General features: G+C 40.5%; 1 protein-coding gene and 1 long non-coding RNA gene across 2 annotated transcripts in view; one reads left to right on the forward strand and one right to left on the reverse strand.

Moving 5' to 3' along the window:
* The window catches only part of MYO3B (myosin IIIB), a 407,802-nt gene that overhangs the window by 223,482 nt on the left and 171,649 nt on the right, over window positions 1-12,671 (reverse strand). The window contains exons 10-12 of the mRNA XM_058714463.1: window positions 2,710-2,806; window positions 2,071-2,187; window positions 1,451-1,555 (exon numbers count right to left, since the gene is read on the reverse strand). Coding sequence (XP_058570446.1) covers window positions 1,451-1,555; window positions 2,071-2,187; window positions 2,710-2,806 — 319 coding nt within the window. The remainder of the gene's footprint in view (window positions 1-1,450; window positions 1,556-2,070; window positions 2,188-2,709; window positions 2,807-12,671) is intronic.
* Window positions 1,166-12,280, forward strand: LOC131503092 (uncharacterized). Its single transcript, XR_009257317.1, has 3 exons — window positions 1,166-1,480; window positions 9,743-9,811; window positions 12,021-12,280. It is a non-coding gene; the product is annotated as an uncharacterized LOC131503092 (long non-coding RNA).

Below are 12,671 nucleotides of genomic sequence, written 5' to 3' on the forward strand. Positions count from 1 at the left end.
ATTTTTTTAATGTTTACTTATTTTTGAGAGAGAGAGAGAGAGAGAGCGAGAGAGAGAGCCACAGGGAGCAGGGGAAGGGCAGAGAGCGAGGGAGACAGGATCCCAAGCAGGCTCTGTGCTGCCAGCCCTGAGATGTGAGGCTCTAACCCATGAACCATGAGATCATGACCTGAGCTGAAGCTGGACGCTTAAACAACTGAGCCACCCACGTGCCCCAATAAGCCAGTACATTTAAGTAAAGTGTTTTCCTGAGTTCTATGAGATGTTCTAGTGAATTATCAGACCTGAGGGTGGTTGTGGGAATCCCTGAATTTGCAGGCTGGGCAGAGTGTAGGTAGTTTGGGAATCCCTTTTGTGGCTGGAGTCTTAAACGGGGGCAGTCTTTGGGGCTGAGCCCTAATGCTGTGGGGTCTGTACAAACTCTGAGAGGTATCAGAATTTAATGGAATTGAGTTGTTGGACATCCAGTTACTGTTGGAGAATTGAAGACCTGGTTGGTGTTGGAAAAGACAACATTTGGTGTTAGAAACGACAACAGTGTGGGGCAACTTCTCAACTTGGAAAATACATGTATCTCTCTCCATTTACTTCCTCTCTATGAAATCTATGGATATTTCACACGTCTGTGGGAAATGCAAGAATTTAGAGAAGCCAAGTTTCTAACCTATAGTGAATCCGTGTACTCTATTTTGTAACTTGCACTGTTACAGTTTCATCTATTCCTCAATGAATCCAAAGCTGAGACTTCACAGGTCTCAGGAGATTTACACACAGTAATTCTCTCACAAAATCTTCTCACCAATTTAGGTTACTTACATTTCAAACAGACTAAAGACACAAAGGAAAATATACATATTGAAAGTAAAGGAAGGGTCAAAGGTTGGATACGTCACCACTGTGAGTCAAAGGTCCAGAAAGGGAAGCTGTATGGGTGAGCTTTGTGTTTAACCAGCATTGAGTTTAAAATCTGTTCAGTCTTTACCAAATCTATCATAATTTCTCAGCAGTTAAATGATGTGGTGCATGGTCCCCGTCAACCCATGTACAACACAAAAAGGTCTGAGCCACGAAAATTCTGAGACCTTAATAGGAAGGAATTTCATATATGTCATTCTACATTCTGTTTTTATTACAATTGTTGCTATGTAATCAGGTTTGTGTCGACTCTATGCTCTCACATTCATATTAGAAACATTCTTATTAGATTTTATCAGAGAAAATGAGTGCTCATGATGTGAATGTTTCACGTTACGGAAAAGAATTTTCACATTCTCCTGACGCTGTAGCTTCTATCACTGTTCCTGTTCCAGTGAGCTACTCTTTCATTTCCTATTTCCTTGAATCAGCACCAGCAACCAGAATGGAGTTTTCAGGAAGACATAAGAGCTGCAGAGGAAGACAGAACACACCCTACTGTGTGACTTGGCAGGACAGGAAGGGGAGTTCTTACCTGGTCTCTGCTGAAAGTAACCATACACTGGTAAGCAGCATCTGCTGATGCAAATATGTGGGGCGGATTGGAGGCACGTTTCACCCCATGATAAAGTCTGGAAAACTGAAGAAAAAAATAAGTAGTTTAAAGAAAACTTCTAATGCTCCAGTACTTGTTGCCTGTGAAACCAAGGCTTTGTCACTTAGTAGGGGAACTGTAGCATCAGAAAGGCTGCAGAGCACAGGCTCTTGAGTCTGCAGGCCTCCGTTCAAATCCCAGTTCTGCACTGACCAGTTTCATGAACTCCTGTAAGGGAGTTGACTTCGCAGTGCTAAGTCTCTTCTTCTGCCAAACAGGGTGAATAATAGTGCCCATCTCACAGGATTATGAGAAGTGAGATAAGCCAGTGCCTGGCCTATAGCAAGCACTAAATGAATGTTAGCTATTATTGTTATATCTTGCTCTAAAGTTACCCCCAAAATGCAAGAACTCCATCTGTGATGCACTGTTATCTGCAGTGTGGGTTATACACCACTAAAAGCGGCATAATTTTATTTTCGCTTTTCCCTTCTTTTTATTTTCCCTTGTGGTTTTTAATTTCCTCTTAAGAAGCAACATGCTCTCAAAGCACCCCTTACCTGCGGGGAGTATATGCTTAGATTCTGGAAGGGGTTTAAGGCAATTAAGATGTCTCCAACATATGTATAAATCAGCAAGTCCACATAACGCTTTTGCAACTGATGAATAATTGTATCCTAAGAAGAGGATAAATGGTATTGAAGGTAAACATTATTTCCAACCAGGAGAGAGTTCTAATAATAACAACAAATTTATTCTTACAAGAAAGTTTTTTTACTCAATTTAAATCAAATTTATTCTTACAAGAAAGTTTTTTAGTCAATTTAAATCATAAGAGAACGCTCCTCTTCGTGAAGAACAAACAACTATCTTGACTTAAGAGTTAAACTGGACTTTTTCTAAAACAAAATAATTTCCAGTGATGTGATAGATCATTTAGGCTTACAATATAAAGAGCTTTATTGGAAAAAATCCAAATCCTTTCCTCTTCATCGTTTTGGACATTTGGGGAACTAAAAATGAACACAACACCGGATCATAGTCACAGTAACCAAATGCTCCCCGAGCTTCACCCCAAGGCTATACAAACAATTAAATTTTCAAGTGACCTTAGGAAAACATGGTCGACAAGAAAAAGGTCAGACCATTCACATGAAACAAATGTCATCGGTGAGAATTGCCTACTAAATATTTAGTACCTCATCCAGAACCTCTAAATTGACCAAATCATCCTCAAGGCAGTATTTTTCAGCATCTTCCACATGATAGGGTCTTCTGGTGTGCATTCTTTCATGTCTAGAAATTTATCCAGAGAATATTAACATTAATAGAGTAAAAAGCATAGCAGAACATAGGCGATGAGAATGGTTCATTCATGGTCTTATCAGATATGTTCAGAGACTTCAGAGGTGGGGACAGGAAGAGCAAGTCTAGTCCAGCTCCCCACACTGTAGGGCCCCCTCCCCATTGCTGTACAGCTATCAGGAGTAAGGTGAGCTCCAGACCTCAAGCCTCCCTTCCACCACGGTGAGGAACATTTCCAAATGGGTCCATCTAATACTTATATTAGCTTTTCTTAAATGCCAACTACAGCCTTTCCAGAAAAAAGTATCTCCTCCTGTTTTTCCTATTCACTGTCAGGTACACCGTTCTCACCAGGGTACTTCCCTTGAGGTCCCCTCATGCCATCCACCAGCATCAACCCCAACTTTTTGAGACATATTTGAAACTGCAGAAAACTTGAGAGAATAATATAGTAAATATCTATGAATCAAAAATGTTTACATTTTATCTTATTTATTTGAAATCCCTTTGTTACCCATGTTTCATCCCATTCTCCCTTCCGGAATGACTACTCTTTGGTGGGTAACCTTCTAGTCTATTTTTAAATATTGGTCATACACATGAGCAATATACATTTTCTATATGTTAATTATAAAAATGATATACTGTAGGTTTCATTCTGGAAACTTGGTTTTTTCCACTCAACATTATGATTTTCTAAACTATATATATATGTATATACAGACATGTACATTATTTCAGTCACTTTAATCACTGGGTAATATTACATCATATGAATACATACCAATTTATTTACCCATTTCTATGATGATAACACTTAGGTTGATTCCAATTTTTTCCTATTAGAAACAAAGCGGCACTCAGTATCATTATATGTATCCCCTTGTCTAAATATGCGAGACTTTTCTCTTAAGGGGCATCACTCCACAGGCATTTAAGAAACTTGGTTGGCAATCAATACCAATCCCCTTTGGCATACCAAAATATAGTTCTTTAAGGTATAAAATTATTTCAAGTCACAGTAGGCCTTCCCATAATTCCCTTCATAAAGGGATCACTACTCAATGTGGTGTAGGGGGAAAGCATCAACTTAGAAGTTAAAAGCTCTGGATCCTAATTTCAGGGTTCTGAGGAGTGTGTTGTGGTTCACTCAATAATCCCCTTAATTAATGGCCAGCATCTCAGTGTTCTTCATCTATAAATAGAATCTCTCATGACTGGTCTATCTCTGGGGGGGGGGGGGGGCTGTGAAAACGATACAGTCATTGATACAGAAATGCAAAAAAAGTTGAAAAAAGTTACCAAGCACTATTCTTACAACCTTATCAAAATCTGGAATCAACAATTTGCACAAGTCTACATATTACTCGGAATACCAATAACTAAACAAAATCACATGAAAATGCCTCCCGGGTACTATCATTTCAGCAGCAGAGAAGCATCACTGCACGGTACTTCACCAGCACCTTTTATGCTCACCATCATCACAGCTTCATAGGATACAGTGTTATTTTGCCAGGTCCCAGAAGCCAGCTTTACTGAACATTTTACTCTAAGTACCATGTGGGCGTCCTAGCATCCTACTGTACACTTTGTCCCTTGCTACATGCATTTCACAGAAGTAGGGAAAAAGGAAGAAGCAAACTCAACAGCTCTACATATTGAATCTTGACTTTAGAAATACAATTGAAATGGGCAAACATTGACTTTTTTTCCCTTCTTTCTGCCTATTAAATTAAATTTTACTTCCCAATTCCCAGCATCGGCAGACTTGAAGAAAGGGTGTCTGATGCATGCATGGTATTAGTCGTTTCCAGTGCTAGAACCAGTCTTGCTGCTAATTCACAGAGAGATTCAAAACATATGAAGCGTAAATTTACTTAATACAATCAAATTTATAACCTAAGCATTTTAAAAATTATTAAACAGAAGCATTTATTCATCTGTGTCCTAACATATTAGTGATGTCAAAGAGAAATCAGATTGAATTGAAATACAAATTTTTACTAAAACTCAGAGGCTGCTTCTAGCTAGCCACCTCGCTAAATAAAACAGTAGGAGGGTGCATATATCTGGCCAAATCCTCTCCATATAAAACCTAAGCATTTTTTCCCTTGAAGTTCATCATGAAATGAAATATCACAATACCCTTTTTATAAAATAATTCTTGTCATATTAAATTCAGCTAGTTTATCTCCTTCCTAAATCCATATCTTGCAGTTGTATGAAATAGACTAAGAGTTTATTCTATACATCTTCAACAAAGAAAATCAGGAATTAAAAAATCATCCACAGCTCTGGTTCCAGTCAAGATGGAGTAAGCACTCTCCACTGTGCCTCCCTCCTGAATGTAGCTCAATACCCTGGACAGAGTGCATGTGACTCTGAAAAGTGAATGGTAACAGGCAGACTGGGAAATCAGAATCTGAAATACCACTGAATCAATGGCAAGTTTCCCAGGGATTATTTTTCCTCCAGTAACTCCTGACCTGAACTTAAAAGCAGCCTGAACTACAGACAGGGATGTCAAGCTTCATGCTAGATGACATTTTTACAGCCAACCAAATATGGAAATACCGACAAAACCTCACGTGCAACATCACAAATAAACTCTAGAGAAGGTTGTGACTTTCAAGGTGAACATGTACATTGCAATACCACCAGGATCGAAGCTGTTATCTTTTGAGCCCTGTCTATATGCCAATCTATCTATCACAAATTTAATCTCCAGGACACATGCAGATGCTGTCTGCAAATCGGGGTTTCTCACAAAAATTTTCCCCTTATTATATTTTATAAACAACTTTTAAAATATGTTACCTGCTGTGATTAGCCATGTATCACCTCTTCCCATGCTTGTTGGCCATCATATTCCTTAGACAATATTTGCTTCCAAAATCAAAGCTGGCAATCTAGAAATTGATGTTGATGCAAGGTATTTCCACTCTACCAAGACCACTTCACTTTCTCAACCAGTGAAGAAAAATATCTGATATCCCTAGCTCTGCCTTCCCCAACTAGCATTCTGAAACTGCCAACTGCTTCATTTTCCTGCTTGGGCTATGGGGTTTGGAGGGTCTACTGAAGAGAAAAAATTATTCCTGTTTTTATTTGTTTTTAAAAAATTATCTTAGACTTTACATATACTCATAGAAAGTATTATGTTGTTTAATATTTGTCTATTTTTAGTTGAAATTAACCAGAATGATTTGGCTTAAATTTTTTAATTTTCTTTCAATGATTTGTCACCAGTAAACTACCAGCTTAAATTCCTTTAAATTCACATGCTCCATCTAGTGCCTTACTTGAGAATAGCATCTATTATCAATTTTTGCTGAAGAATTCCCCGTTTAATGTGAAAATTACAAATTTCCAACTACAAGGTACTTGGATTGAATGTTCCAAAGTTCAGAGGAATGGACAGATACATGGATAGATGAATAGCAAAAGGCATTCTATTAAATCAAGAGTGTAAGTTTTTAATGACTTAAAAGGCATTTTTTAAAATGCTTATTTTTGAGAGAGGGAGAGAAAGGCAGCGTGCGAGCAAGGGAGGGGAAGAGAGAGAGGGAGACACAGAATCTGAAACAGGCTCCAGGCTCTAAGCTGTCAGCACAGAGCCTGATGTGGGGCTTGAACTCAAACTCACGAGCCATGAGATCATAACCTGAGCCGAAGTTGGACACTTAACCGACTGAGCCATCCAGGTGCCCCGACTCAAAAGACATTTTCAAATCCCAGCAAAGTCCATACCGCTTTTCACTAGATTCTTACTTGTTTTTATGAGACTCTAAGTATGTTAGCTGCCAAGCCTGGCTCCCTAGATAAAGGGAGTTTGGGGGGGGGGGGGAGTGGTGGTGGTTAAAACTTAGAAAGGAAGAAACTCAAAGCTCTGGCTTGGGCTGATTCTTGGAGTTTAGGGTTGGTGGGAGATAGTGGATGGTGAGTAGGACTGACCTTAGGTTTCAGGGATCAGGAAAAGGAGGAACTGGTGTCAGAATTCCTGGCTCAAGTAAGGTGGGAATGAGGGCAGGTCTGAAACATCAAGTCCAAGGCAATGGGTGGAGAGTAAGAAATGGATCTGAAGAGTGGGTAGAAAGGCAGAGGCTAAGAGTTCCTGTAAGACAAGGTTCAGCATAGATGAGGCAGAGGAAGGAGAATGCTTTGGAATGTCTCAGGCCCAGTCCATGAGTGAGAAAGAAGCTGTAAAGGGTACCAAGCTGATTCAGATACTGGGGGTATTATTCTCTTGGAATAAATCCCTGAAGTACTTCTGCCTTCACTATAGTTCCATCTCTATGCCTCACCATTATGGTTAAAATCATTTGTGTGTGAGAATGCTTTTTAATATCTCATCACTGGGCTACAGACTTCTTTGTTCAAGCTGCTGGCCCTAAGAAAGATATTGACAAATATTATGTATTTTGTCCAAAAGCGATTCTCTTCCTATCTATCAACTATACCCATGGAAGCAGGTAGGTCAAAACAGAGCCACAGGAGCCTCACAAAAATGTGGCAGGATGAATTCTTCTCTTGTTCTATGATGAAGAACAAAGCATTAGGAAGCCCTCTGAGGCAAAGTCAGGATGAGAAAGAAAGAAAATTTTTCAGCCTAATAATTATAAGAGATGTGCCAGTGAGAGAGGTTAAATGTTGCACTGAGAAATGCTTGATGATATTTTGGACAGTCAAGTAGTGACAGGTCCATTGTGAAGGATGCCTCTGCTTAGCTCTTCCACACTCAGGATCAGAGCCCTCTCCTTTATCCAAGAGTAGATGGGAAGAAATGGAGAATGACTAACCTCCCATTAGATTCCAGATACAAAAGGAAATAAAATCTGTTGAAGGTGGAGAAAAAAGGGGTAGAGAAGAGAAGGAGTAAGAAAAAAGGTCTAGGCTCAAAGGTGGTAGTCCTCAAAATTCTAAGGCAAAGGCTTCTATGGCCATGGACAGAGCTCAGGGACAAATTGACAAGTTGGAATAGATCAGAGGAATCTGAGAGATCAGAGGAACTCCCTTATCACCACATTCAATGGATTCCATCCGTATAGTGAGGAAAATGTTACTCAAAACTGGAGAAAGAGCACTGTTTTATTTATTCAAAATCATTATTTACATTTCAATATACCCTTTGATAACAGAGATGATGAAAGAGAAACTTATTTGACTATAACTATATAATTATGGGCCTAGAAGGAGAAAAACAACGGCAGGCCATCTAGGTGTGATGCCATTTTACTAAGAGTCAAATATGGATGGAGATACCACCTAGAGAACTCTAACTACATGTGCTCTATCTTGACCTAGAACTTAAGTTTATATCTACCAAACATTACAATAAACAGATTAAAAAATAGAATTGTTTGGGTGGAAATCACTATAATATCTCCCTGTTTTTTCATCTAAGCATGGTTTTGGCCAGAATTCCAAGAAATCAGCAACTTATTATCAATCATAGTAAACAGAATTTGATACACCCACCTACCCTAGGCAGCAAGAATCAGTGACAACAGCAGAAAATTCAATAGTATTCACTTAGTTATAGACCTATAGATAGATAGCAGATACTCATTATATCAGAATGCTCTTACCTCTTATGCATTTAGATAATGCATTTACCTCTTAGCACTTATTTGATATCTGTTAGGAGGACAGGAAGATCTTTAACCTTCTATGTATCAAGCATCTTCAGCACTTGATAAAGTAATCATTCAAAAGTCACTCATTAACACAGCAGTCCAGGAACTCATCAGTGTACGCAATATGGTGGATGTGGATGAGTGTGTGCATGTGTGCACGCACACGTGCATGTTTGCAGGTAAAAGAGGAAGTCAATGAACAAGGCTTACTGGGGAAGGCTAGACAGTTAAGCAGTGAGAAATCTGTTTTTAAGGTCACTGCTGCAGGTTGAAAAGAACATCAGAAAAGCTGAGGCCATTGTTTTAATCAGCCCCAGGCAAATTGCAAGGGTAGAATAAAAATCCATTTAACAGAGCAGAAAACAACCAGCAACTTAATTCCCCTACCAAATAATACTTAGACTAGACCCCTGGCATTTGAGGGCTTAACATTTGTGGTTTCAGCGAGTCCCAAGCCACCCGCAGGGGAAAGACACGCTGAATCTTGTAATTGTACTAAGGGCTGCAGTTGAGCCCATAATGGGAGGTTGGAAGGCAGGAGGGAGTCACAGCACAGGCAACCCAGCACCTTTCCTGCCTCCACTCACATTCCAGACACTGGTTTTGCTCTTCTCCCACTAACTCCTGTGAAGTAATTAAACAAACACGTTTTCATGTCTACTTCTCTGAACTTTAATAGTGACATAACATGCCGATGACATTGATGAATTCAGGGATTTATAAAACTGGTTTGGGGGAAGAGTCCTTTTGAAGGTCAAGGCAATGGAAGCTGATGTAAAGGAAATGGCCAAATTGTTTAAAAGCATCCCTGACAATTAAGTAAAAATATAAAAAAAATAAAAAAAAAAAAATGTAGCACCTAACTATTGTTCACTGGATTTTAGGGCTTTTTAACCTCCTTTGAGAGAGTAAGCCTTGTCTTCATAACTACTCTACTGAACCTGAATCAAACATATGCTATGGCAAAATTACAAACTACCGGAAAAACTTAAATCCCAACAGTTACACTCATACACTATAATCAGCATTAGGAAATCGTATCAAATCTCAACACAATGCCGCTTCTCCACAGTTGCTTCACAGACACAATGTGAAAGGGGAATGGATCACAGCCTAGCTTTCCACACAACTGTACCACTCAGAAGAGCTAGAATGCTTAGATCCAGGAGAGGGGAGATGGGGCCTTACCATCCAAGCCCTTCTTCGTGTACAGTGTGGCTCCTGCTCTATAGTGAATAAGCTCCCATGATTCCTAGCCTTGTTCTTGAACACTTAATTATCTCAACAGAACTGAAGTGGACCACTGCCCATCATGCTCCTGCCCCAGCTCCACTTTCTAGCCACTCACTGTGAAAAGGTAGTGGAAGGGCATCTTCCCTGCTCCCCTCTGTATTTCCCAACCACACTTATCCCTAACCAATCTTTCCCTTTTAAAATTCACACGTGTATCATTTCCTCCAACAACTGACCCCCCAATCTCCTTTCTATCTCTGCTCTTTGGTTCCCCCATCCCCCACCAATCACTTTGTTAATTCTTCCCACATACTGACCTCAGGGTTCCTCAACTTGTCAACAACTTTTATTTCTAACTCCACCAAGTTTGTCCACAAGTTCAGCCATGGCTAGTTCCCAGTTATTTCTCAAAAGTTCCCAAGATCTCAGCTCTACAATCCCTTGCTCACCATCCACTCACTGAATCTGTTCTTCATCTGCATTGTAACTGTCAGTCTCCTGACCTAGACCAGACCTCAAGAGTTAAAAAGCTACTCTGGCTTCACTTTCTTCCAAATCCCAAAAAGACCCCAAGGATACTCATCTTAACTCCCTTGCTCCCTTGTCCACCCATCATGTTCATCTAAGACAGTCTCCAGTCTGACGACCTGGGTATATATCTCTTTTCTCTACTTCTCCTGCTTGTTGCTAAGAAGCTAGAGATAATAGATAGGAAGGGCAGTGGTGGTGATGGTACATTTTTAAAATTTTTTTTTTTTCAACGTTTATTTATTTTTGGGACAGAGAGAGACAGAGCATGAATGGGGGAGGGGCAGAGAGCGAGGGAGACACAGAATCGGAAACAGGCTCCAGGCTCTGAGCCATCAGCCCAGAGCCTGACGCGGGGCTCGAACTCACGGACCGCGAGATCGTGACCTGGCTGAAGTCGGACGCCCAACCGACTGCGCCACCCAGGCGCCCCGGTGATGGTACATTTTTGAAGAGGTTCTGGTGCCAAGTGCTCTCCTGAATGCTCTACATGCATTATCTTAAACAGTGATTAACTTCACTACAATGGAATGCTATTCAGTTAAGTTCCTCGTGGGTTTTCTGTGCTATTGAGCAATCATCATGTCCATCTTTAATAAACCCTTTATCATATTCCTCCTAGTGGCTATTTCAGAGAGTTAACATTTTCCTGGAGTCCAACAGTCTGCTCCCAACTTTGAGATCACCTTAATTTTTTTTTGAAAGATAAAGAAAATTCAACATGAGTTTCCTCATAGGACCCTCTCTTCTTACCCCCATCCTGCCCCTCAAACTTTCTGGATATCTTCATCTAACCTTTCTGTGTCTTTCCCAACTTTGAGGTTCTTCCTAAGGTCAACTTTCCTCTTGGGCCTTTGTTTCCACTTCCTCTTGCTTCCTCTATTACTGTCTCTCTCTTTATTTTCAATGTCTCCCTCTATGTAAGATCCTCCCCTTCATCTGTTCAAGTTTCCCCCATCCTTTAAAAACCTGCCTTCTTCCCCTCAAACTTTCAATTTCTCTCTCCCCTGGAGAAAATACTAAAGTTGACAGAACATTCCCTGCCTTTGCAGGAATAGTAAGACATTTTTCCCTGCAGGCTATTAGGTCTCATTTCTCTGCATTAGCTTTCAAAACTAAACAAGTATGTCCAGCTCGAAGATCCAGGACCGTCTGGAATACTGCAGAATCCTACTCTGGACAGAAAGCTGGAAGTTTTGTATAATTTCTGGAAGTCCCTGGCATTGCATTTGGTAGAACAGGAAGAGGAAGAAACTTTCTTTACCGGTCTCTCTTAGTGTCTTACAATTTCTATTGGATTGCAGTCTGAACCAGGGCAGAGAGGCAGCCTAATTTGGGTAGACCCTGTGACACTTCTTTCTCCGCGCCCCCCCCCCCCCGCCACCTGACCTCTCTCATCCAATCCACCACAAAGTCCTGACAATACCATCTTCTTAATATCCTCTGTTATTTGCAATTGCCACAACCTGCAACTTTGTCTCTCTGGCTCCTGCCTTGCCCAGCTCCTCCATTCTCAACATTGCAATCAGAATGATCTTCCTGGAGCACATGCCTGCTTGAAAACCTTCAGGGGCTCTTGAGTGACTAAGGAACAAATCGAAGCTCCTTAGCCCATCATGACCTGCTTCCTGCCTGCCTTGTTTCTCCCTCCCCCTGTTCTATGCCAGGCTCCAGTAATGCTAACTAATTGTTCATCAAATTCCTTAAGCTCTCCCCAGTCTCTGTGCCTTTGCCCTCTGCTCACTGCTCATTATTCCCTTCTACCTAAAATAATCTCAATCCCAACTCCTCTGTTTGTTCTGCAGGACACTCCAAGGATCATCTTCCCACCAGGTCCACGGGTCTTTTCTTCCCAGGTATTCCAGGAAGTACCTCAACATCCAGGTACTTTTCATGTTGAGCTGTTCTTGTCTGATTCTTGTCTGTTTCACACACTGGACTATTAGCTCTTTATCAGGAACTGTATCTAATTTGCCTTTGTAGTCCCTCTGTTCAGCAGAGGGCCTGACACATGCACACATATAAATGTCTTTTGAATGAATAAATGAATAAGTTAGATTTTAAATGAGATAAAACTGGTATTTTTAACGTTCAGTAGCTCAGTACTATTTATTTTCGTGATGTCATGTGATAAGTAGGGATGAATTTGCGCAAGTTAAGTCCAAGAGGTAGTTAGTGTTACACAGAAATGAAGACCTTTGAATCAAATAGACCCTGTATACTACTGCTACTACTGCTAACCCTGTGAGAGCTCACTCTGTACTAAGAGCTGTTCTTTTTATGTACTGACTCACTTAACCCTCAAATGAACCCCCATCTTATAGATGAAGAAACCTCAGAGCAGAACAATTTAACAACCTGAACCTAAGTGGCTGAGCTGGGATTCAAACCTGGCAGAGCCACCACACTGGGTGACCGTAAATGTGCAGAAGAATGATAAGCTGGGTATCTGTTTC

This window comes from Neofelis nebulosa, chromosome 2 (genome assembly GCF_028018385.1).
Source record: "Neofelis nebulosa isolate mNeoNeb1 chromosome 2, mNeoNeb1.pri, whole genome shotgun sequence".
Taxonomy (NCBI): domain Eukaryota; kingdom Metazoa; phylum Chordata; class Mammalia; order Carnivora; family Felidae; genus Neofelis; species Neofelis nebulosa.